Source organism: Triturus cristatus, chromosome 10 (genome assembly GCF_964204655.1).
Source record: "Triturus cristatus chromosome 10, aTriCri1.1, whole genome shotgun sequence".
In the NCBI taxonomy this organism is placed as follows: domain Eukaryota; kingdom Metazoa; phylum Chordata; class Amphibia; order Caudata; family Salamandridae; genus Triturus; species Triturus cristatus.
The window spans coordinates 166,895,494-166,921,930 of NC_140593.1; the positions used below are offsets into that span (position 1 = coordinate 166,895,494).

The 26,437-nt window shown below is 47.4% G+C and overlaps 1 protein-coding gene across 8 annotated transcripts in view; it reads left to right on the forward strand.

Annotated features, from left to right (window-relative positions):
* Positions 1-26,437, forward strand: part of NHSL2 (NHS like 2) — a 1,089,020-nt gene that overhangs the window by 1,050,381 nt on the left and 12,202 nt on the right. For 6 of the 8 annotated variants that reach the window (XM_085630751.1, XM_085630755.1, XM_085630756.1 and 3 more), the window contains 4 exons: positions 3,575-3,708; positions 6,632-6,827; positions 14,469-14,600; positions 17,595-19,985. In XM_085630751.1, the coding sequence (XP_085486877.1) occupies positions 3,575-3,708; positions 6,632-6,827; positions 14,469-14,600; positions 17,595-19,985 (2,853 nt within the window). The remainder of the gene's footprint in view (positions 1-3,574; positions 3,709-6,631; positions 6,828-14,468; positions 14,601-17,594; positions 19,986-26,437) is intronic. The other 2 variants (XM_085630752.1, XM_085630758.1) reach the window with 1 other exon arrangement.

Consider the following 26,437-nt stretch of genomic DNA (forward strand, 5'->3'; position numbering starts at 1 on the left):
TGTGAGACATACCATGAATATATAGTGGCTTGAAACTCTCCCATTGCTTACCATTGTTTGGCTATCTTGTTACTCTGATATGCGTGTTTCTTATTCCAAGGCTTGCCCTCTTCATCCTGGGTCTGTCCCTCCCCTGATGCATTGTCAATGTACTTGTGTCTGTCCTCTGCTCACTTTGAGGAACTTACTTTTTTCTTTTGTCTTAAGCACTACATGACAGTACATGTGTTTTCCAGCTGTCTCCCTTGGTTGCTTCTCTCCGTGCTCCATGTTGCTCTGTTACACCCATGAACGTCATCCCCAACTGCTCCACATTGCACTCTCACCCCTTGCTTCACCCATCCATCCGTCCCTCTGTGTTGCTTCCCCTACCCGTGCCCTCCTTCTCTCCCACCCGTTGCTTCTCCTCCACACCCTTGTAATTCCCCCATTGCTTGCTCACCCTTGTGCATCTCCCAAGCCCTTGCCCATTGCTTCTCCTCACAACCCCCGCCCTCTCTGTTGTATCCTCCACCCATGCTCACCTTCTGTACAGTGGCGACTGCTGCCACTAAAACCTGGTGGGCAGCAGGGGTGGTTGGAAATAATAAAATGACTTACCTGCCACTGCTGGATGCCGCCTTTAAGCTTCTCTGATCCTGTCGCCTCGGTACTCCTCTGCTCCCCTCCCACCCAATCCAGACGCTGCTCTCATGCTATTACCCATCATGAGAGAAGCACCGGAATTTGGTCTTAGCGGGCTGAAATACCGCTCAGTTAGGAACAGGGAGTCTGTATCTCTTGTCCCAACTGACTGTGATAGACAGCTGGGTTGGAGAAATGTAAGTGCCCATGTCGGTTTGGCTGTCAAAAGACGGCCTGCCAAACCAACATGCGCACTTACAGTGCACCTACCACTCATCCTCCCTGGCTGCTGCTGATGCAGAGGATGGCTCGTCCCTCCGCAGACTTGGCGGACTCGACTGAGTAAGTGAAAAATAAAATGATAATAAAATATTTTTATTATCATTTTATTTTTCATTTGCTGCCTTTCACAGTGGTGCAACGCTCTTCTCTATCGCCCATTGGTTCTCCTCCTTACTCCCGTCCTCTGTGTTGCTTTTGTGCACCACCCTGCCTGTGCTTCCTGTCATCTTTTTTTTTTTTTAAAGCCTCATATGTTTGATCAGTATAATAGTAGAGAAAGAAGAGATAGCCACATTGCTTTCTAACTATCCGACGAGGTGAAACCCGCTCTCTCCACCTGGGAGGGGATGGTGGTGGGGAATTGCAGCAGTGGGATTCTTTACCATTATCTCTCCTGGGGAAATCAAATTTATTGAAGATGTCTATTCTTCCTAAGTATACTTTTATCTTTAATACAATTCCGCTAGAATGTAAACCTGAGTGGATTAAGAAAGTTCAAGGTCTTTTTAATAGTTTCATTTGGGGTAACAAAAGGCCGAGAATAGCATGGAGGAAATGTAGGGAGAAAAAAGAAAATGGGGGCATATCTCTTATACTATCAAAGAGCGTTTCACTTGAAAATTTTAAGACAGTTATTAAAGGATTCAAATAATATTACCCCCTTGTTTCGTTGCCTGACGTACGGTCCACCAGACCAATCTAATCACTTTTTATGTAAGTTTGGAGACCCCAAATTTTTCAAAAAAATTAGACTAAAGACTCTTAAATGTGCATGTAAAACGTGGTATTACATCAGGAAGACGCTACAGATTCCGTACTACAGCCACTATGCCCCCATATGGAGTTCCCCTGGTACCCCGGAGTGTTTGCAAGATGTTTTAGCAATCCCGATAAGAGAAAAGGGGATTGGTAGAAGGGGCCAGTTAATAGAAGGCACTCAACTAATATCGTGGCAGGATTTTCAAGAGATCACTGAAGGAGCAGCCTCCCATTTTAAATATTGCCAGCTACTAGGTTGGGTTAAAACTTTGAGTCAGACGGGAAGTCAAAACAAACTTTATGCAGCTAAAATAGCTCTACGCCCGGGTCTCCAGAAAGAGGTCTCGGTATGGTACTGGGCACTGGTACATTCACTAGAAGACTCTACTACATGGCACACGGAGACATGGAGGAGGGAGCTACCGGAGACTGATCGTGAAACATTATGGCAAGTATCTACATCGTTACTATGGTACTGTGTGAAATCGGCGCCTTTAAAGAAAAATCATCTTTTTACTATTCACAAGGCTTATTGGACGCCACGAAGATTGGCAAAGATGGGCCAACAATCAGTGAGGTATTGCCAAAAGTGTGGTGAACCTAATGTGGACGAAGCACATATGTTCCGGTGGTGTCCCTCCATCCAATTATTTTCCTGTCATCTTCTTGCACCATTTTTCTTCCACCACACCCCGTTCATTCGTGTTGCTTCACCCCACATCCTGCCCCCCCCCAGCGCTCCAATAAAAAACAAAAAGCAGTCTAGTGTGGCTAAAGTCCATTGCAAAAGCCAATAAGTCCCGAAGGACTACGGGAACACCCTTTATGCCGGAATCAACAAATCCCTGCTCCACAAATTCCAGACCATCCAGAACACCGGAGCCAGACTCGTCCTCGGACTCCCAACACACAAACACATCAACCAGCACCAGCGCAACCTCCACTGGCTCTCCGTCGAGAACAGAGTCATGTTCAAGATACTCACCCACACCTACAAATGCCTTCACAACACCGCACCCCAATACCTCAACAAGAGAATCTCCTTCCACATACCCAACAAAAACCTCTGATCTGCCGACCTCACCCTCGCCGAAACCCCGCGCATCCGTAGAGCCTTCTCCTACATCGCGGCCAAGACCTGGAACGAGCTCCCGATCCACATCAGACGCGCCCCCTCCCTGAACATCTTCAGGAAGAGGCTCAAGACCTGGCTTTTCGACTAAACGGAGCTGCTCTCCCCGCGCCCCGCCCCCACACAGCGCCTTGGGACTCTCACGGGTGAGTAGCGTGCTTGCAATTCCCTGATTGATTGAAAGGGTGAGCCCTATTGGCTTGTCTAATGCTTGTGTTTCCCTGTTCCATAAATCCCCACTCGTGCACCCCTGGCAAAAGATGGGAGTGTTTGGGCCACTTTCCGATCTTAATACACTTTTTCTCCATGCCTTGTTTATGTAACTCTAAATGCTCATTTCGGGTGTGAAACGCCATTGGTTTATTCTTGTCAATACAAACAAAGTTCTGAGTTTGTGGGTGTTTCTAACATTAACAATGGCCAACTCAGTGCATCTCCACTGAAAACACCTATTTCTATGCCCTTTACCGGAAGTTTTGTATCCCTCAGAACACGCTGAAAATCTTTATTCTGTAGAAATGAGACTAACAATTCACATGTTTCCGCCCGTCGTTCATAACTATGATCAGATCATGTTTTGTGAATCGAGTCCCGTGTGAGCAGGGGAGCAGATGTAGGCCTCAGAGATGTGCACCTGTCAGTAGACGTTCACAGTGAAAGCTGTTCTCATTAATGTTCAGAGTCGTTCAGGGTGAACTTGTGGCTGAATTACGTGTGCGTAGAGCCTTTACGCTTTCCAGAGTGTGTTTTTTAACTCTTTACATTTTGTGTTTTTAGATGAATACGAGGAGCGGTACCTGGACACCCCGCTCACCAGCCAGACTTTCCGCTACTCGGACTCTCCGGCTCCAGAGCTCACCCCGGACACGACCCCCAAGCAGTCGGCCAAGCGCCTCGAGTTCGTCTACCTGGTAAGTTGATGTACCCGGGCAGCACACAAGGTGGACCAGAGAACTGAGCGGCTCAAATGAAGCAAGTCTGAGGGCCATACGGAATGGCATTTTAAAGTTTGTCATCTATTTATTGTCTTACCATGCATTTTCTAAGAGGGCAGTCATGGGACTTCTGTCTTGCATCAGCAGCAGCCTCGCCCCGTCCATTGCACTCCATGGCTCAGGGTGGCATGCAGGGACCGGGGAGGGCAGTGTTTCAAAGGCAGAGATGCTGCTGCAGTGCTTAATTTGTAAAAAAAAAAGAAAAAAAGTGCCAGGGCTGTCGTCAGGAGGCCACTGCAGCTTGCACGACACATTACCCCTGCCATGCTGCCAATAACAACACAACTACTAGCCATCACACACCTACAAGTGTGATAATTCGGACTATTCCAGCCCCCATAGCTATAGGAATGGCTTGGGCGGCAGGGAATAGTCAGTTTTAATGTATATTGAATTTATAATTAACTGTTGTTGTGGTCATCTCTAAATTAGCCAGACAGCGCCGTCTTGTGGCAGACTGTCACAAGCCCCGGTGTTGACAATTAAGTTCTGGTGCCGTGCACCAAAAAACACTGGTTCAAATTAAGCCTTAGCTGCTGCCACCGTCCTCTGGTGTACCTCTGGGCATCCAAGTCGCCTCAACAAATGGTGTCAGAACAACTGCCCAATTTAGGGAGCGACCCCTGGCACTCTGTACAGAACATTCTGAAAACGTGCCTGAGGTGGGAGGGAAAGCTCTGCCCCTGACAGGGACGTTTTAAATGTGAGTTCTGGAAATGTACCCCCCAATTTGTGATTGCCTTTCGAGGATCCTAATTCTTCCCAGATAATAGCCAGGAAGGGGCACAAACAGGGCACGGATGTGAAGGCATGAGAGTGGAGTCCCTGTGGTTGAAGGAACCATAAGGGCGAGGATATAGGTTGGGCTGGAGGCATTAGAGGAGAGGGCGACCAAGGGTCAGCCACCAGAGAGGCTTTCTTTTCATCACTGAGGTGTGTCCCACTGCACCAGCGAGTGTGGCCTTGGAGGAAACCCTCCCACAAGAGCGGAAAGACAACATGCAGTGATGCATCTTCGTGTAGTGTTGTGAATGTGTCTCTTCTGCTGCTCTGGTCGGTTAGTGGTCCAACCGTGACGTCCGTCGACCAATGCATCATCCATTGTGGAATGAACAGATGGTTGCCTATAAAAATGGCAGGGAGTGAGGGTGACGGTGTGTTGTTATGAGAAGTCTATCTGCACCCGGTAGCCTCTCTGCATCTATGAGGTTGCCTGCTGCATTTTTCAGACAGGACATCTTGAGTGGGCAACTTGAGCTCTAGACTTACCTCCTTGGGACTTGGTAAGGCAAACCTCTCGCTGCCATTCACACCCACGCACCCCTCTCTGCCAGTGTCCTCGCTGCATACAAAACTGGAAGATTTAGTTATTTCATTTGTGAGTCTCCCGCTACCTAAACTCTTCCATTTGATGACCCTCTGCAGGTAAACCCAAAATAGAGGCTGCAACTGTTGGCGCTTAGAAGACAAGCAATTGGATGATGAGCGATAATTAAAGCAGTGTAACATAACAAATGGTTCATATTTACACTACACATGCTCCGGTTGTTCATTCATGCTCATCTGGCAACAAACAGGCTAATGGGCCTCAATATAAGGAGTGATGATCCTGCATAAGGTAAAGGATCAGTGACATAGGAAACTCTAGAAGTGCCCTCCTCCCCCGGGTAAAGGTATCATCTTCCTAGGGATATTGAGCCCAGTACATGGGACGCCGCAGTGCCAGGCAGTCATCTGGGATCACATCCTAACTCCATTTCAGGGATGCATCTTTTTGGTTGCTATGATCCTCACTTGAGGACTTTAGGGAACAATAAAGAGTAGAGGTCTGTCCCTGTGGGTTGATCTCTCAGCTATGCAATGTGGGAGCTACTCCTGTGTGCCCTGCCTGCTGATGGTATTGCAAGTTGCCATGGTGGTCCATATACATCGCCAAGTTCCTGCTCTCATCTAAAGTTGTTCTACGCTGCAAAAGTAGACAATGATACCGGTCGATCCCCATCAGAGGGGCTGCGAAGGCACGTATTTACCCAGATTCCAGATCGCCAGTGACCCACCAAAGTCTAGAAGGCCCCTGTTGGTTCTTGCAGCCCTGACGGCATTACAGGGCGAACCAGCTCCCTCCTCCTGTAACGTATTCTGTGTGAGTGGGAATAAGCTCTCCAAGTTCTAATCTAACACTCTCCTCTGCTCACTGAGTCATGCAAACCAAAAGCACTCAGCTTATTTTCCTGCCAGCTTTATTTTGACCCCAGTCACCATGCCCATTACAACTGCTAACTGTACCAAGTGAAGTTGCCAGAACTCAGGTTTAAGAGGCCAATCTTGTCACAAGGGACCATATGAAGAATGCTATTTATTGCCTACACCCCACCCCATCTCTTTACTCGCCTGTGCACTACACATTACACATTACTCTTACGTGCACTGTGGTAAATTCTGGTGGATTCATTTTTATGTTTTAGGGCCGGATTTAGATCTTGACGCACGGGTTACTCCATCACAACTGTTGACGGATATCCCGTCTGCCGAAATATAAACTCCATTATATCCTTTGGGATTTATATTTCAGCGGCCAGGATATCCTTCAATGTTGTGATGGAGTAACCCATTCGTTCAGATCTAAATCAAGCCCTTAGACTCAAATATATGTATTTACATATAGTGTAATGTACATAGCCATATGGGCCACAGCCTTTTGCTGTAGTTTGATGTAAATGGATTCATAAAATTAAAAGATTGAAGAAAAATTGGGTCTATAATTTTATTGTCTATAATCATCCAGAAACTAGGTTTTAGGTGCCTGTTAATGTTTTTTGTACTTCACCTGTGCCGACAGCCTGACACCAGGAGAGTGAGTGAAGACGAGACGACCACAGTGGGGGTGAGACCTCGCGAATCCTGCTTCAGTCTGCCAGCCACGCCAGACAAGCAGGTCACCTGGAGCAAAGCTTTCCCGCTGCCCACTCTGGAGGAGAGGAAGTGGCACCAATCAAACTCCATTCAAACCAATGTAGTGCCCATCAATGTCTCAGGTAAGGTCCTTACATTTCTTGTAGATGAGATTCTATTTACCAAGAAGAACTAGGTTACAGGGATCCATCAACTCTTACCCAAAAATGTAAAATAGAGTTATGCCCGCCATGAACACATCTATGTTTGGTACCGACTTTTCATTCGTATTTTGTTGTCGTATAAAGCGATAAGAATACAAATCTTGATTTGAACCGTGTTAGTCTGTGTCTCGATCGGAACTGTGGAGTTCCTTCAGTGCTGGAGATTCTAAAATGACGTTGCAGAAGAAAGGGTCAATCCCAATGTAACAAATGATGTATCCCCTAATGACAGTTCTTTAGTTGTTCAATTATATAGGGTCTGATTTAGAGTTTGGTGGATGGGTACTACATCACAAACACGATAATTCACACTTAATACCGTGGACGGGATATCCATCTCATTTGTGACAGAGTACCCGTCTGCAAAGCTCTAAACCAGGCCTGTAGTTCACTAGCATGTCTTTGGTCTACCCCCTTATTTTCATGCTGTTTGGACTATCTCATGTGTCCCTTATGTCTAGTGTTATCTAATGTCACCCTCTAGTACATGTTGTCATCTTGGTTCATGCTCATGTTTCTGGGGTTCCTCTTGTCCTCATCAGCATCTCTCAGATGTAAGCTTGGGTTCCATCCATCTTTATGACTGTATCCATCACCCTCATTCCATTAATTCTTGTTGAGTCTATGGATCTCATGACACATCAATATACAATTTTCTGGTTTATTTAACCCTATTTGCTACCTACTCACGTAATGCTTCTTCTGCAGTGGCACTTGAATATTTAATTTAGAAGCACCAATTTAATGACAGCCACATGTTGTGCGCAGTGAAGATTTCTGAAGTAAATGTCCCACTCTTATGATACCGTTTCTATAAAATCTCATTGACCATATTTTTTAATTTGTTCAAATATAACTCTTAACATGTGTTTCCCACTACAGGTCAAATAATTCAGGCTAGATTTCCCGTCCCTAAAAATACATGACTTTCAGTAACTCTATTACTATAAAATATTCAAAATTGACTAACCGGCTTTTTGTAAGCCTCTGCAACAGCTTTAAAACTGCATAATTTCAAGGATTATTGAACCCATTTCGACGCACCATTTAAAAAAATATAGATTTTGTCTAGGATTAGTGTTACTTTTTGTTAATGGGTACTGTAGGAAATTGTATTACTGGGTGGGGGGAGGGTAAAACCCTTCTCAAGCAGCTACCAAAATTTGTGTCTGGGTGTAACACAAGCAACCCCAAATTAACCCATGGTTAACCCTCTGGAAGCTTGGCGCAAAAGCAATCAGGCTTAACTAGAACGCAACGTGTAAAGTGCTTTTGCTGCACAAAAACAGTAATAAAGTGAAAACACAACATACAGACACATACCACATCAATTTAGAAAAATAGAGTGAAATGTATTACATTATTTGACACCAAAATGACAAAAAAACAATCATTAGAATGTTTAAAAGTACAAAGCTCCAGCTGTAGTTATCTGGTCGCGCCAGACTGGGACAAAGTCACAGTTCAGGCTGACTGCAGTGGAGCGCGGTCCAGATACTGGGACTAAGTTAGGCCTAATGAACAAAGTACCTTAAATCCTTGGTTGCGGAGCGTTGCGAGGTCCCGCGTTAAGGATGCGTCACACAACGGCAGTTGCGAGAAGCTGTGGGGCTGCAATGCGAGCTTCTGTATTTAAAATGCATCATACAGCAGCAGTTCCAAGAAGCTGCAGGGTGTTGCGCTTGCGGGGTCCTGCGTCGAGCATGCTTCGCACAGTGGCAGTTCTGAGGAGCTGCGGAGGGATGCATCGTGCAGAGGCAGTTCCAATGCAGAGCTGCGAGGTGATGCATTGCACTGCGTCGATTGAGCTAATACCACAGTTGAGCGGGTAGAGCACCTTCAGAACTTTTTCCAAGAATTTAGGACTGATGTGGCAACACCTGGGGTGGAAGGACTCTCAGTAGGCAGAGTCCAGATGTAGGGTTCAGAGTGTTTGGAGGTTTTGGTGTCTCTGAGGGTCTAAAGAGGATGCCAGTCAACTTGCTCTTGGAGTCACTCCGGTGGTACTGGGTTCAAGATGCAGGTCCAGTGCTTTTCACGCAGGCAGCAGGGTGGCAGCGTAGCAGTCCTTCTTGCAGCAGAGCAGCACAGCAGTCCTTGTTCTGAGTTCTCCACAGGTCCAGATGTGCACTGAACAAAGAACACAAATAGAAGGTGTCTATAGAAAAGATGACCGCCCAATAACAAGACACCCAAAAACAAATGATTTGAAATAACTCACATAAAAAAAAAAATAGGTTTCATTGTACAGTCGACCTGAGGTGCCTCAGTATTGATTGTTGGATCGACAGCTGTCTCACTGCATAGATAAGAGGCAGTAATCCTAGCATTCTAACCCAGGAATATTTTGGCATATAGTTGCTGCAGAGTGGAGAAAAAAATTCTACCAGCAAATGAGCAGCTCAAATGGCAGATTTCACCTGCAAATAAAGAGACCATGGGTTACCCATCTGCAGACTTTCCATCAATGTCCAAATGTGGCTTTGCATATTTCCATATATGAAAGCCCTGTGAATGCACCTCTATGGAAGATGACACTGGAAGTCCTCACCTTAACCATCCCAGGCCATGCTGTGGTGATGCCGTGGATAACAGGGCTGCAATTTGTAGTATTTCTTCTATCTTTCACTATCGAGCCGTGATAGAGATTATCAGAGGTTAATCCCTCAATGTTGCGGCAGATTTCCCACTCTAGATATTGTGGTCTCCCCTTAACCTTTTTAAAAAGTATTTACTTCTACTTATTGGCAGTAATGGTGGTGGCCTAAGCAGATTAAGTCATTTGTCTGAGCACCACTTCGAAATTACCACAACTGCCATATTTGCTGCGATTTCCCCAATACCCACTCAACTCGGCCCTCAGTCGGACAGGGAGTAAGGGAGCAGTTGTAGAGTGAGTTTGATCTTTTTCATCTAGAGCCACCCACTTCCCTCACAAATGAGCTTCCCCTCCAATTATTTGACTGCCCTTATCCTATACAGTTCTCTTTTGCCTTTTTAGCTACGTTTACGCTACACAGATATCACATACATACAAGTTATGTTATACTATAGCGCGCATGTTCACTGGACGGTTTCTTGGTGCTAACTGGAGGGCCCAGAGGATTCTGACAGAATCAATTTAGGTAGATAATACTTGACGGACAAGCCAGGTTTTGAAGGCACATCAAAACTGTAACACATTTGACTCTGCACACAACTTAGGCAGAAGGCGACGCCAAAGTCTCAGGCACAGATGGAGAACCAGTGACCATCACTCCTGGGTTTACAGACTTTGTGAACCATCAACAGGTTATCCGAGGAAGAGCGTAGAGTGCGACCAGGAACATTCCTGGTCAGGCAAAAGAATCAAAACCTACAGGCCTTACAATGAACTGCTTGAAAAGTGATACAGAGAGACTTAAACTGGATTCTGGGTGTGATGAGTAGGGGTTGTGCCTAGGTAAATCTAGATAAGTTGCAACCTCGCCACTGCATTTTGAACCATTTGGAGTCTTCAAAAGGGTAATGGGGAGGATGAGGTACAGGGAGTTGGCATAATTAGGTCTGGAACCAATCGTTGCAGCAACCATCACTATTGTTCGCTCCCCTGTTAGATATGGAAGTAATTATCACAGAATTCTAAGATGCAGAAGGGAAGAAGAAAATACAGAGGAAACCTGCGAAAGCAAGAAAGATTTCAGTAATTTCACCATGAGGCTCTTCACTACAGGAGGCGGACTCAGAAGGAGGCCTATTTCGTGTGTTCTATAAATCTCCAGCCAGAGATCTGTTCTCCCATTAATCCCTAAATACTCCTTTATTTCTGTGTTTAGCTTTAGTTGTTTGCTTCACATCTATTTCCATATAAAAAAACATTGGGAGTTGAAAAGCCTCATGCATACATACATACATACTTACAGGAAGTCAGACTCTTGTGCAGTTCTCCAGGTCCTTTTTTGTATGTCTACTTGCTGGCTCGGTTCCCAGTGTAAGTGGTGTGGTTGCTCATAGCTTTTCTAATAGTGCAGGTGAGACACAAGTCATTCTACAGATCATTAGATTTTAGATTCAGGGAGCCAGAGATCTTTGCCAACATGTGTTGGTACCATTGACAACAACAGTGGATGAACAACTGACCAACATTCGTCCACCTCAGCTTTTAGGTGTTGAGGCATACATCTTTCAAATGGCATATGCAAATTCTACTTTGCTTCTTCTATACAGATCTACCTCTCCCCTCAAATCCTGCAAATAATATTCCCTTGCTTAGTATTCTCCCTAAATTACCTAAGTTATTCTTCAGCTCAGTTTTTCAGACAAGCATTGTCCCTCATTTCACCTTCGGTTGTTTGTCAGAATGTCGAGTACAAAATATCATGGGTCCAAAATATCCTTGACTAAGAGACTTTTTGTGGCTGACCACCTGTGGTGGCGGTCAGCGCATCCGCAGCTAGGATTCCAACATCCTAGAGACAAAAAAATCCCAAAATGAGGCATTCCTAGTTTGTGTACCCTGGATCTGGAACATCATCCCTTTGTCCATAGGGACCACCTCAACCCTACTGCAGTTTCCTAAATAGGCTGAAAATAGATTGCTTTAAAGAAGACTACATCCACTTCTGCTCACAGAACCTACCCAGCCCTTCAATCGTTGACTGCATCTTTGCCTTTGTGGTGGTCCACTGATAATTACACACTTCCCAAATACCACATAAATGCACACGTCTAGACACTTTTGCTGTCTTAGTCCTGCTAACCGTTGAATCCCTCGTTGACTGTATTCCTCGCCTTCGACCTTGTTGAGCACTCCGTGCACTCCGCTGCCATTCGGCTAGTTTGTGCTACACAAACACCACATACACACATACCTTCTCACAGTATGTCATACCTCTATCACAACTGTGAAGCAGCACACTTTCTACCCATCTGCTTAGCAAGCTCATGTACTAAAAATAAGGCCTCTATAGACATCAACAAATGAGAGCGGCTGCAAGAAAAGATGCTAGAGGTTTGCTTAGTTTTCAGGCATCCAAGAAGTGACCTGAACCTAAAGAAACAGATGCAGCAGATTGAAAAACTGCTGTAATAATGAGTAATAGCATATAAAAATGTGATGACATCTGGAAAAAAATGCTTTCCAAGCAGAAAAGGGTGACTGAAGAAAAAAGGAGGCCTGCAAGAGCCAGCCTCTCCTGGTCCAGCCTTCGTTCCGCAAACGATGGCACATTGTTTACATTTAGATAATGCAAACCTGGTGTACGCAGTTCTGACTTCCCAACCATTCGTTGTCAAGCGGTCCAGTTACGCAGCTGCATTTGACGCCGCAGGGGATCCCAGATCAAAACGTAAGTGTAAATTCACACAAATTATACAAATGAGACTTCTGCTCTGGGCTTTTTTACCTCTGAGTGGAAAAATGTGAATGGTGCTTTTTAACATTTGGCCCTCTGTGGAATTGGGAATAGTTAGATCACTCTGTAGAGGGCAGACATGATCATTGAGGTACAGGGTGCTCTTTAAAATATAGAAGAAAGTAAAGACTTCAAGCCCGGTACATTATTGGGCCACTTTAACAGCAGCACTTTGGAGCACGTAGAGTGGTACTCCAGCAGCAGTGTTTTATGTACTCTTACATGCCCTTCTGAATAAGCCTAAAAAAACTAAAATTACACTATAATGGGAATATTCATATACAATAGTACAAATAGAAAGGACTGTGCGTTCTATGCTTGTTTACTAATAGGGAGTTGGATGTTTCTGGGACGATTTACAAATGCTATAATAGTAAGCAAAAGCGTACTCCTGTAGTACTCCTTTCGGTACTCATAAATGCTTTTGTGAATCAGCCCCTATATTCCTACATTGGTGGCTAAGTCATCAAGCCATTAGGCCATGCCTGCTGCTTCCTAGTTTGGAAGAAATCATTTGGATTCTGATCTTTCACTCTTTATGCTCATCTCCAGTTGTCCAGTCGCTTTTAATGCCTCGATAACTATGCGCCCGTGCTTCAGTCGATAGTTACCTGGAAGCCATAGGTCAACCATTGAGCATGGTTTGCATCCCTCATCTCTGTTTCACAATCGCCTCTAGAGAGACATTTTACATCTGTGTGGGGTCCATCAATCATTGTTTCATCTCCTCTGCTTCTTTCAACTCTTACCATTGCATCAATGTTCGTTTTTTCATTCTTTGCTCAGTTGTACATGGTAGTTTGCCAGACTGGCATGAGAAATCAAAGACCTTAATGTATCAACATGTGAAAAAGTTTTCCAAATCCCCTACATCAGCAGAGGCCCAAGACAACCCTGCCTCTTGGATTGTCAGATGACGAAGCAAAGCCTGAAGGTGGCCAGTGTACAGTTTGCTGACTTCAAATACTGTGTCCGCGGTGTTTGATGAGAAACGTGTGACTTGTTCTACTTTCAGAGAAGATCAGGTGTAGTTTTGTGATGTTTTAGCCAGCCGTATCTTAAGCCTCAGCACTGAAACCCACCGCTAACAATGATCTATTTGCCCTCATATTTGTCTGGTGATGCTCCACACATTTTTGAGGAGACCAGATCTTAACTTCTCACTTCTGGCACCAGGAACACATTCTAAGGCGAAGTGTCTTGGTTCCTGGTCTAGACTAGTCTTCTAATGAGATATATATGATGGTCAAAGCAATTACTGTCCTAAATGCAGCATTGTACCTTGATCTCACCTTTTTCAAGAGCTGAGACACTATGTCCAGAAAAGCAAAGGGCCGTATTTACAGTTTGGCTGATGGGATACTGCGTCACAAATGTGGCAGATGTACTGTCCACCATATTACAAACAAATGGCATCTTACGGCACTTGTAATACACCGGACAGGATATTATTCACATTTGTGACAGAGATTCCCATCTGACAAACAATAAATAAGACATAAAGTGTTTAGGTAGGTGTTAACTGAGGTTGGAGGAAGAATCTCTAAAATTAGATTCTCAAGTGCATCATTATGAATTTGTCCTTGTCAGCAATCAGTTAGTTCCTCACCTTGTGTGGGACTTAGTCATACATGTGCAAGGAAAGAAAAACACAGAGTCCTGCAACTGGAGATATATGTCCTGAGTCTCTGAATGTTGCCAGGACTTTTTGAGAATATGCATGTCGCAGGTGAGTTCTTTCAGCAAATTCATGCAACATGTAGTAAACAAAAAAAGTCAGAATTTGATTTTAACGATTTGGTTCCCCAAACTAGTAAATCACCTTCTTCATCTTTTCAGTGAGAAACAGTTGAACAATCAAGGTTTGATGTGGCCTGAAGAGCTATATTACACATCCACTGCTGCCAGCTATTGTAGCCAGAAAATTATTGGTTGGCTCCTAAATCCAAGATCAAAGCAAACCTAGTATTTGTAATAATTTAGGGCGGCCATTTTGAAGATTTTTTGTAGTTTTAACCCTCATGATCAAAGTCCCAAAATTCTGCACAATTGAATGAATGGTGTATTTTGGTCATGAACACGTTGTTTAATGAACCCAATGACTAAACATGGAATCATGGTAACCCTACACTTGAAACTGTGACGCACATGTTTGTTTCGGCTACAGGGGAGCTGTTTGATAAGCATGCGAGCTCGCGCCACTCCTTGTTTAACACAGAGACAGCTGTGAATCCCAAGTCAACCCTGAGGCGGAGGAGAACCATAATTGGAATCCCAACACTATCCCAGCAGGACCAAGGTGACAACATTGCTTATACTATGTACCCTTCAACTTGTTAGAGAAGCTCTGATCAGTGTTTTCGTGTGTGAAATATTGATGCATGGGGTTATAATGAGGTCTAGGCTTTCTTGTTTAGACAAGTTCAGATTTTTGTTAAATTTTAGAGTATTTTTAGTTTTCCTGACCAATCAAACATTTCTGGCTGTATGTGCTGTGTTGTGTGTAGGGGGGAGGGAATAAAGCATTTATTGGACTTTGGATATCAGGATCTGAGGAGGAAATCAAGACCCCCACAAGCATTGTTTATTTTATGTTATATTTTCTATCTCTATTTTGAAGTCCATGTTACAGCAGGTCTTTGCCCATACTTTTGCATTCTCCAGTCCCTGTGGAGAAAGGTGGGCCATGGTAAGGCACCACACATTTGTACTTTTGTATTATTCAAGTCTTGTGAGTAAGGTAAAATGCCCCGTACCAGTGTACCTTTTTACCAAGTCCTACAGGGAGAGCATTTCCCAGCAGGGTGATGCATAATTATTTTCCAAGCCCTGCGAAGGAGGCCTGGCACCCAAAGGCTGGTGTTATCTTTTTGCATTTTCCAAGTCCTGGTGGAGAATGTGGGCCCCTGATGATAATACTGTTATAAAAAAAAGAAACACTATTGTTACCTAACTTTTCACTTTATGCATCTCAAACCGTCCACTGTCTGTCAGTGTATCTGTAGACTAGCTGATGAAAATCTTTTTACTATCCAAGAACAACTGGGTACTGCATGGCAAGCCCTCCACCAAGGGGGCTTCAAATACATGCAGTTACAAGAGTCCTGGGTCCACCTTTGAGCTTCTTAGGAAGATTTTGGAGCCCAGAGAGATCTTCCTGTTGTACTCCAATTTCCTCAGGGGAAATCACAAATGTTCTTGGGTCACTCTGAAGGAGATTGTCATTCTCCATCGCTACTTTGGAAGAAATGCTAAATTAAGGCTTTTAGCAAAACCATCAGTTTGGGAAGCAAACGTTTCCCTCAGACACGCAATTGCAGAACTAGGAACCGTAATCAGGGAGAGCATTTGTTGTAGAATTTTTTCGTTCCTTTTGGAATGAGGAGTAGGATGTGAGATTTGCCCCTTGTTAGTTTAGTGCCATCAGCTGGTGATGAATTTTTATTGAGTTAGGAAGCTTGCCCAAAGTCACCCTTCATGAAGAAAATACATGAGGCTCAATTCAGAAGAACATTTAAGGCTGTGAACTTGTATTTACTGCTGAATGGCTTCATTTACACTTGTCAGGTGAATATAAAATGACAACTATAAGGCATAAATACATTTATGATGGCATAATTGTGCACATAGCTGTGCATCCAATCATTCAGTAGTAAATCCCATGCATAGCTTGGGGAGTGGATGGATTAAGGCATGGATTGCCTTGAGAGTTTGCAAATGCCCCAAAAAAGGGAACTTGTAAACGTTCTCTAACTTCCCTATGACCCTTTCCAGTTCTCAAAATCCTCAGAGATTTGTTTAATTAAAGGCCGGGAGTAAAGAATTCCAGGTTGTGGAGAGGAACAGAATAGCCCCGGCATCATGTGGGTGTTGGTGAAGAGGTTTTTGTACTCTGCATACAATGCCACAACTGGACATAGCCAGTAGCATGCCTGGAAACCTTGGACTGGCCTAGTTTTCCATTCGTACTTCTGCCAATGTCCGTTAATCCCAAGAAGTAGCAAATATACACCCATTCGTAAAGGTACTGTTACAGGTGCAAATTAAAAAATTTTAGGAATTGGGTCCAGGTTAATAAAGTGATCTTTGCTTGTTCGGGAAGTTAGGGAATTTCAGTGATGAGAGATGCCACATGTTGTTTATTAGTTTTCAGACTCCACATGTCCTTTTTGAAGATGTTGGCCTGGAGATCTGTGTTCCTACAATATCCCTAGAAATGTCACATGGCCACATTTTATGTATTATTTCCCCAAGACATTGTGGCAAAAGTAGGAATTTGCAGGCTTTAGGTTTTGGAAATGTAGCTTTTTTTACTTCAAACCTAAATATAAAAGAATCTCTCAACAAAAATTTCACTCTGTAAGTTTAAATGCAAAAGCAATTTCCTGTTAGAAAATTTCACAAGAAAAAGAGGTCACATAGACGACCGTCAGGGTTTGCGACTCGCAAATTGCAATTTTTAGCAACTCACAATTTGTGAGTCGCAAAACATGATGTACAACTGTGTCTCAGATTCCCAAATGGGTCACGAGGGACCTGCCTCATTATTATTCATGAGGCAGGTCACAATTTGCGACCCATTGGGAATGGCAGGCACTTACTGTGATGAAGGGCTGCTGGGGGTCAGCAGACCACGATGTCTGTAACTGCTTTTCAAATTAAGCATTTAAAAAAAAATGTAACCCGTTTTCCATAATGGAAATCGGAATGCATTTTAGAAATTAAAATTAAAAGATTTCTTTTAATTTTTTTAGAGTCTGCAGTGTTTCGTGGGACCACTGCCTGGCCTGAAAAAATGTTGGTGCCCACATTCATAAAGGGGATGGGGTCCCGTGGGGATCCCTTCCCTTTGATAAATGGCTTACCACCAATTGGAAATTGGTGGTAATCTGCACGTTTTCCGACTGCATTCCCAGTTGCAAAAAATTCACACCTACCAGTGCGATTTGCTAATAACAAGGGGCGCCCTTTACATGCCCTTTCCCAATAGTGACTCACGAACCCTATTTTGCGAGTCGGTAATAGGTTACTGACTCACAAAATAAGGTTGGTACATAGGAAAATGCATTTGACCAGTTGCAAACCTTTGCGACAGGTAAACTGCGTTGTACATCTGGCCCTTAATGTTTTGAGCGATATTATAGACTAATGTTTTAAGACACTAGACCTCCACCTAGATGCAATATTATGTACTGTTCATCACTTATTGTTCATGAAAAGTAACTATTAACAATGTGGTTTTCAAATACTGTGCACTATCGCTCAATGCTTAAACTGTGGTCTCGCCCTTTAGGTAATTCCAATGCTGTAACACCGACCAAGGACCCTGCTAACTCTACGGAAGCACATTCAACTCCTATTAAAGCTGAAGCTGCTAATGCAAGGCATCCAATTGTTCATGCTGTTGCTCCACAGCCATTGCCACATCCGCTGAGAAAGACACATAGTGACCTAGGCCGAATTGTACAGTCACATACTTGTCCTTCACTGGCCAGGATGGACAGTGCAGCGATGATGTATGCCAAACCTGCTTGCAATGGGACACGAGATGCCGCGTTTCCCCCTCCTTGGCAAGGAGACTCATTCAGCTACATGAGCCCATCTAGCCCACCAGTCACGCCTATCAACCAAGTCATGGACAGTGTTAAATGTTCTGCAGAGTGTAACTCGAAGACATCCCTGAGCCTGACCTCTTCCACGAGGTGTGAAGGGGGGGATTCTTTTTTTGTGCCCATAGAGGAACCGGAAAAGAACAATATGTCTGGTCTGTTTACTTGTTCCGCTCCTGTCTCGCCAATGGTGACCAGCCCTAGGTCTGAGGATTTTAAGCTGGCCTTCCTTCCCAGCCATCAGGAGGAAGAGGATTTGTCAGTCATTCATGCTGAAGAAAATGCTTGTACATATCGCGAGAGATCATTGTCCATGCCCACGGACTCAGGCTCTCTTTCTTCAGTGGACATTGTGTTCTCAGACAACAGGAGGGGAAGTGGCAACTATGCACTCAGTTATCCCAGTGGGAGCTCTGAGGAAAGTACAAGCACAGAGAATATCTCCATAGGCGCTGAGCAAGAGGACTTAGATAAAAGACGCAGATCTCGAAACATCTCCCTGAAGAAGGCAAAGAAGAAGCCTTCCCCGCCAACACGCAGCGTTTCGTTGATTAAAGATGGAAGTGTCCAGAAAGCAGGCACAGGGGTGGCATTGTCTAAAGAACAGAGGCCAAAAAGCCTTTGCATATCATTTGACAATCAAGATGATACCTTTTCCCCCATTGACAGCCAAGATAATGGAGTCTTACCTGTTGTAAAAGATGCTGAAAACATGCATCTTAGCCATCACTGGTATCTTTCAGACTGGAAAGCCAGTGACCCGTACAGGTCCCTTTCTGGTTCTAGCACTGCAACAGGCACGACAGTGATTGAGTGCATAAAGGCACGTGGGAGCTCAGAGTCACTCACTTCGCTATCTATTTCCAGGGCTACAACACCTTCCCAACTTTCTGCTGAGCCAGAATCGAAGATTTCTTCTCCTGGTAGGCCTCCGGCACTGATGTCACCATCAAGTGGTTATTCTAGTCAGTCAGAAACTCCGACACCAACAATCCCATCAACTATGATTTTAGGGCATTCTCCCTATCAGACCTGCAAGGTCAGACCACTGGTGCCTGAGAGAAAGTCATCACTTCCTGCAGCTTCACCAATAGAGAAAAGCCCCAAATCCAGACTTCAATTTGAACTCCCCATTACTCCTCCCACCCATTTGGATTTGTCTAGCTTAAGAATGCCTCCAAAGGGAAAGACCAGGGTAAGCCGGCACTATTCAGATTCCACATTTGGAATCAAAATTGGGCCACCAAAAACCAGTCCAGTTCAGCCAGTGATGCCAATGGTCACTCAGTCTGATTTAAGATCGGTCCGCCTTCGTTCTGTCAGCAAATCTGAGCCAGAAGATAACATTGATGGTGTAGATATCCCAGAGGAGCAGGTAGAAGAAGTCTTCCCTTTGCCAGAAAAGAAAGTAAAGCCGCCTGTGGCAGAGAAGCCTCCCATGTGCAAAAGACCACAACACTTAGCCCAGAAGCCACATTCTATGTCCCAAGAATCTCTGACCGCCTCGCCCACCTTTCCACAGAACATGGACACAGATACAAAAGAGAAGACTTTGCATCATGACATATACACGGTGATTCGAAAACCAAAACACAAGAAGAACCAAGAAGCAAAAAACCAAACTGCAGCTTCTCCCTCAGGAGAAGTTCAAGAAAGGTTTTTCACCAGAGTGCACACCGGAATGCGGGAATCTCGGAGACATGGGGAAGAAGAACAGTCAAGGATAAAATATATACCAGAAAGAATAATTGTGCAGAGCATGGGAGACCAAGAGAAGAAAAAAGTCAAGATCCCACCACCAATCCCTAAAAAGCCTAGTGTGCTGTACATCCCTACTACAAGCCCCCAAACCACTCAAGTTGTTAGTACGACAGAGCAGAGGTTAACCCCAAGCCCTGTCATCACGGTAGAAAAGGACACCATATGCTTTCCAGAAATCAGTAATTTCCCAATACCGGATGTGACAGGAAATTGTGCTGAATCATCAAATGCTGGACTACATAATTTTGATGCATCATCAGAAAATTCCTCCAATTTCAACTCTGCTGAGAGTTTACCCAGCTGCAACTTTTCAGGTCAGAAGCATTGTTCTCATTCCTCATTTTAACCATCTTTACCATTTTCTTGCTCAGAGTTGTACCTATGCATTCTGATGACGTAACAACATTTCAAATGTATTATTAGTAGATCGCTTACACTATTGGTATTTTGCCTGTGTGTAATCATTTATTCAATACATTAGAACTGCCTGTGGTAAGCTGGTGAGATTGTTATTTATTTTAGGCAAGCATTTGCCGCAAAAATAAAAAGTAGGAAAACACAAAACAAAGCATGCAGCCCCTAAATGTGAAAGCCATATACCTTCAATACAAATATGAAATTAAAAAAATAGCTATCGCATATTTACTAAGACATTCTAGCGAACAGGTGCACTTAGGACACATATAGAAGCCCTTATTTGTTTTAAAGAACATCACAGGAAAATACCATTCTTATTGGTGAAAACAAGGCTTTGAATTACAGTAACCTAAAGTCATAGTTTAAACACACAAAGATGATAAAAGAAAAATAAAAACAATCATTGGCATAGCCAATAGGTCTCGCTTTTGGGACCTTCTAAATATTTAGTTATGCAGCACAATATCCTTGGTGCAACCACATCAACTGTTGCATGGCTAAACACTCATAAGGTCCCAAAGGCGAGACCTTTTGGCTATGCCAATGCTTGGTGTGGTTGTGTGTGTGGTTGTGTGTGTGTGGAGTTGTGTGTGTGGTTGTGGGTGCGGTTGTGGGTGTGGTTGCGGTTGTGGGTGTGGGTGTGGATGTGCGGTTGGGTGTGGTTGTGTGTGTGTGTGTGTGTGTGGTTGTGTTTGTGGTTGTGTGTGTGGGGGGTTGTGTGTGTGGTTGTGTGTGTGGTTGTGTGTGTGTGCTTGTGTGTGTGGTTGTGGCTGTGTGTGGTTGTGTGTGTGGTTGTGGTTCTGTGTGTGGTTATGTGTGTGTGGTTGTGTGGTTGTGGGTGAGTGTGTTGATTTGTGGTTGTGTGGTTTTGGTTGTGTGTGTGTGGTTGTGTGTGTGTGTGTGTGGTTGTGTGTGTGGTTGTGTGTGTGGTTATGTGTGTGGTTGTGTGTGTGTTTGTGTGTGTGGTTGTGTGTGGTTGTGGGTGTGTGTGGATGTGTGGTTGTGTGTGTGTGTGTGGTGGTGTGTGTGTGGTTGTGGGTGTGGATGTGTGTTGGGTGTGTGGTTGTGTGTGTGTGGTTGTGTGTGTGGGTGTGTGTGTGTGTGTGGTTGTGTGTGTGTGTGGTTGTGTGTGTGTGGTTGTGTGTTTGTGTTAGAAGGGCTTGCCTCAGGGAAGGACAGAATATGTACCTGACCACCCTGCGCCCCACCCTTCCGGGAGAAATAGCAGAGCACTGGCTGGAGACCCCCTCAGGGCTGGGTCTCGTACCTAGGATCGTACACGCTGATTTAGCACCAGGCAACACAGAGACACCACACCGTAGATTCTGGAGTACGTATGCTTTATCTAGAAATATCAGGATCTTTATGATCCGCAGAGGCGTATGTACAAGTAGAGCAAGGGCTCACAAAGTCTCGGTTGGGGTGGGGGTAGCGGGACAGTCTTAGGATCGGGGTCAATGCGGGAGCGTATACGGCGCACAGCTCTCAATCCTCGAGCCGGGGGATACGAGACGATCTTTGGGGCCCAGCCAGACCGGAATGTCTCTTGAGTGTGTCCAAATCTGCAGGACTCGAGTCCGGGTGTCGGAGGTCGGACAATCTTCCAGGAGCCGCGAGTCGCTCAGCAGGGCTCAGAGTTCTCTAGGGTGCAAGGTGAGCCGCGACCACGTCAGCAGGGCTCGGATGTTTTTAGGCAGAAGTCCGTCTCTGCCAGGTGGAGCCGCGACGCTGTCTGCAGGGCTCACCGAGGTTCCAAGAGTTCTGTCGGATTTTGGGAGGATGTTCTTCAGCCGCGACCACATCAGCAGGGCTCGTTTCGTTCCAGGATTCAACTGCCAAGGGTCCCAGAGCACCCCTTGTTATAGGGTGACTCCTCTTTGATGTCCGGAGCCCTCACGGGCAGGGTTCTTAGCGCCTGGGGGTCGTTTGTTGGGGGTTCCTGCGACGCGGCCCTTTGATCCTTTCAAAGCGGGTTCGGGAGGGATCCCAGACACGCAGCAGGCGTGGAGCCAGCCCTCAGGGTGGCCGGAGGGCCGATCGAAACCATCTCTTGGGAGGAGGCCAGGTGTGAATGAAACCACTCCTCCCTCTCCTGCTCACCAGGATCTCTCTCTCCCCCCAGCCGGCATGGCGCGACTAGGCCGGGGTTGCGCTTGGGTCGAGGGCGGCCATCTGGGGTGCTGGGCCGGGTCACTGGAGGCCGCGAGGCCGATGGGAGGGGAAGGATGCGCGGTGTCGGTAGGATGGAGGGGAGGACGTGGGTAACCCCGGGTTCTGGGTCGGGTAGGCTATGCTAGTCAGTGTCGTGTGGGGTGTAGAGGTTAGTCTGGTGTCGCTACGGGTCTGGATGGGCTACGCCACGAGGCTGGGTCCAACATGTTTCCCCCCCAGCTGAAGGCCGGAGAGAACTACCCATCCTCTTGGGGGTTCTCTTCGCTGAGGCGGAAGAATCTGGAGAGGCCGTCAGCGTTGGCGTGGTCGTTGCCAGGGCGATGCTCTACTGTGAAGTCCATCCCCTGGAGGGAGATGGACCATCGTAGCAATTTGGGGTTCTCTCCCCTCATCTGCATGAGCCACCGTAAAGGTCAATGATCCGTCTGGACTCGGAAGTGGGTTCCGAAGAGGTAGGGTCGCAGTTTCTTTAGAGCCCAGACTACGGCGAACGCCTCGCGTTCAATGGTGCTCCATCGTTGCTCTCGGGGCAGTAACCTTCGGCTAATGAAGGCCACGGGCTGATCTAAGCCCTTCTCATTGAGCTGGGATAGGACGGCTCCAATGCCATGCTCGGAAGCATCCGTTTGTACCACAAACTCTTTGGAGTAATCGGGGGCTTGGAGCACAGGGACTGTACACATGGCGAGTTTCAGGGCGTCGAACGCCTTCTGGCAGGCAGGTGTCCACTGCACCTTTTTAGGTTGTCTTTTGGACGTGAGCTCCGTGAGGGGTCCTACGAGGCTGCCGTAACCTTGGATGAACCTCCGGTAGTAACCAGTGAGGCCCAGAAAGGCGCGGACTTCGGTTTGGGTGGTTGGTGGTTCCCAGGCCAGGATGGCGTCAATCTTAAGTTGGAGGGGGGCGACCTGCCCGCTGCCGACCTGGTGCCCCAGGTAGACCACCGATCCTTGCCCAATCTGGCATTTGCTGGCTTTCACTGTGAGGCCGGCTTGGCGCAGGGCCCTCAAGACCCTCCGGAGGTGCTGGAGGTGCTCACCCCATTCGGAACTGAATACCGCAATATCGTCCAGATAGGCGGCGCTAAACTCTTCCAGCCCGGCCAGGACTCTATTCACCAGTCTCTGAAAGGTGGCCGGGGCATTTTTCATCCCGAATGGCATCACTCTGAAGCGATAGTGCCCATCCGGGGTGGAGAAGGCGGACCGCTCCTTGGCGCCTTCCGTGAGTGCAATTTGCCAGTATCCGCAGGTCAAATCGAAGGTGCTGAGAAACTGAGCAGACCCAAGGCGGTCAATGAGCTCATCTGCGCGGGGGAGAGGGTGAGCGCCGGCTCGGGTGACCGTATTGAGCCCCCGGTAGTCTACGCAGAACAGTAGTTCGGGGGCAACACCAGGGGCAGCTGCTTTCGGGACTAGTACCACTGGGCTGGCCCAAGGACTGTCTGTGGGCTCGATCACCCCTAGAGATAACATCTTCGATACCTCCGCCTGGATGCAGGCCCGGACTCGGTAGGGGACGCGGTAGGCTCGGTGCCGTACCGGTGGGCTGTCTCCGGTGTCCACGTCGTGGACACACCAGTCGGTGACCTTGGGGACGAGGGAGAACAGGTCGGAGAACTGGCCCAAGAGCCGGCGGCAGTCCTCGTGTTGTTGGGGTGTGAGGGAGAGGATCACCCCCTCCACGGAGCCGTCCTTTTCTTTGGCCCGCAGGAGGTCAGGAAGAGGCTCCGTTTCCTCTTCCGCCCCGTCGTCTGTGGCGAGGAGAAAGCTCAACTCCGTCCGCACGAAGTGAGGCTTGAGGCGGTTCACGTGGAGCACCCGAAGGGGGTTCCGAGGGGACTGGACGTCCACCACGTATGTCACCTGACTTTTTCGTTCGACCACTTTGAAGGGCCCGGTCCATTTGTCTTGGAGGGCGCACAGCTTCACTGGGGCCATCACCCAGACCTGCTGGCCGGGCTGAAACTCGACCAGCGTGACGTTCTGGTTGTACCAGCGCTTCATTTCTTCCTGGCTCGCCTCGAGGTTGGCCTCGGCCAGCTCTCGGAACTACCGAGTCTGGTTCCTGAGAGTCAACAGGTACCGGAACACGTCCTGCGGGGGGTTCCGGGGTGCCGTCTCCCATCCCTCTTTGACCAGGCTCAGGGGACCTCTGACTGGGTGCCCATACAGTAATTCAAACTGGCTGAACCACAAGGACTTCTGGGGGACTTCCCTGTAGGCGAACAGGAGGCAGGGGAGAAGGACGTCCCACTTACACCGCAGGGGCTCCTCGAGGCCCATGATCATTCCCTTCAGAGTCCGGTTAAACCGCTCCACTAGGCCATTGCCTTGGGGATTGTAAGGGGTAGTGAATTTATAAGATACTCCACATTGTTGCCACAGGGATCTCATATATCTGGAGATAAAATTGGTACCTCGGTCGCTCACGAGCTCTCGGGGGAACCCTACCCGGGAGAAGATCCCCATTAAGGCCCGGCCCACCACGGGGGCCGTGACGGTGCGGAGGGGGATGGCCTCCGGGTATCGTGTGGCATGGTCCACTAGGACGAGGATAAAGCGGTGACCCTGGGCGGTCTTGGGATCCAGGGGCCCCACGATGTCAATTCCGACCCGCTCAAAGGGGGTACTGACGACTGGGAAGGGTTGGAGGGAAGCCTTGCGCTTCCCTCCACTTTTACCACTGGCCTGGCACGTGGGGCAGGACTTGCAGTGGGCCTCTACGTGGGCTCGCATTTTTGGCCAATAAAAGTGCGTTACTAGGCGGTGGTAGGTCTTGTCCTGGCCCAAGTGGCCGGCCAGGGGTACATCATGGGCCAAACCCATGAGGAAGTCTCGAAAGCGTAGGGGTACCACCAGCACCCGGGCTGACCCTAGCTCGGCAGCCCGCTGTTCGCTATACAGGAGGTCATTCTCCCAATACAATAAGTGGGTTCCCGTTTGGTCGCCCGCGGCTTGGGCGGCGGCCTGCTGCCGGGGCCGACCAGGGAAGGACAGGTCGCTTGTTCTCTGCAGAACTCCTCTCGGGAGGGGCCCCCTTCGTGGCGCCACTGGGCCAACTCGGGCAGATCACCTAATGCCGTGATCTGCACGTGGTCGGGCTGGACGAGCCCGTCGTTGGTGGGGGGCTCTTCTCCTGGGGATAGGGCGTGAGGTTCAACAGGGTCGTCTCCGGTTTGGTCAATGGAGGGGGTGCTGGGGGTTTCGTCCTCGACTCCCCCGCGGGGGGGGGTAGTCGGGCTGCCATGGATCGGGTAGTTGCGCACACCCATTCTGGTAGACCCATCATCCCGAGGTGGGTCTTGCGCTCGACCTGTCTCCAGGGGGAACTTTCCAGGTCGTTTCCCAGGAGGCAGTCTACAGGTTGTGCGGTTCGGACAGCTACCCGCAATGTTCCGGTTACTCCCCCCCATTCGAATGGTACCAAGGCCACCTTACACAAACTCTCAGTGTTGTCGGAAGCTATCACAGGGCAAAAGACATTTGGGATGATCTGGTCCGCCTGGACTAAGTGGCTGAGGACACCAGTGATGCTCGCCCCAGTGTCGCGAAGGGCCTCCACCGGGTGGCCATTAACCTTTACGAGCTGGCGGTACTTCTTGGTGTTTGCGGGTAGGGGTGCCCCGGGAATCATATCTCGATCTCCTAGAGAGACTAGGGCCATGGCTGCAGGTTCCCATCCCTCGGGGTCCTCAAACTCCTCCCCTAGGGTTACGGTGGCCATGTGTCGGGCTGGGGGAGCTGTCGTGGGGGGTTTCTGGGCCATGGGGCACTGAGGGTCGCTGGCGTAATGCCCTAGCCGTTGACAGCGGAAACATGTGATATTCACCCGGGGTCCTTGTCTGCCTGGGGTGGCGGTACTGCCTGGCGGAGGAGCTGGGAACCCCGGGGGTGGGTTCCTCGGGGGGCTACGCTGGGGTTCGGACGGGAACTCCCTCTGTTTCCCTTGATTTCCCCGCCCTCTCTGACGGGGCTGCGGGGGTAGTCTCCTACGGGGTTCCGGGGGACCCGGGTGTTTACCCAGCGATCTGCTTCGACGGCCAGCTTCCTCGGGTCTGCGAGCTTGCTGTCGAGCAGGTGCTGGCATAGTTCTACAAAACAGTTTGTGGACAAGTGTTCCCAGGCAATGAGGTCGGTCAATTCTTCGAAGGTGGTTACCTTGCTGCCCTTGATCC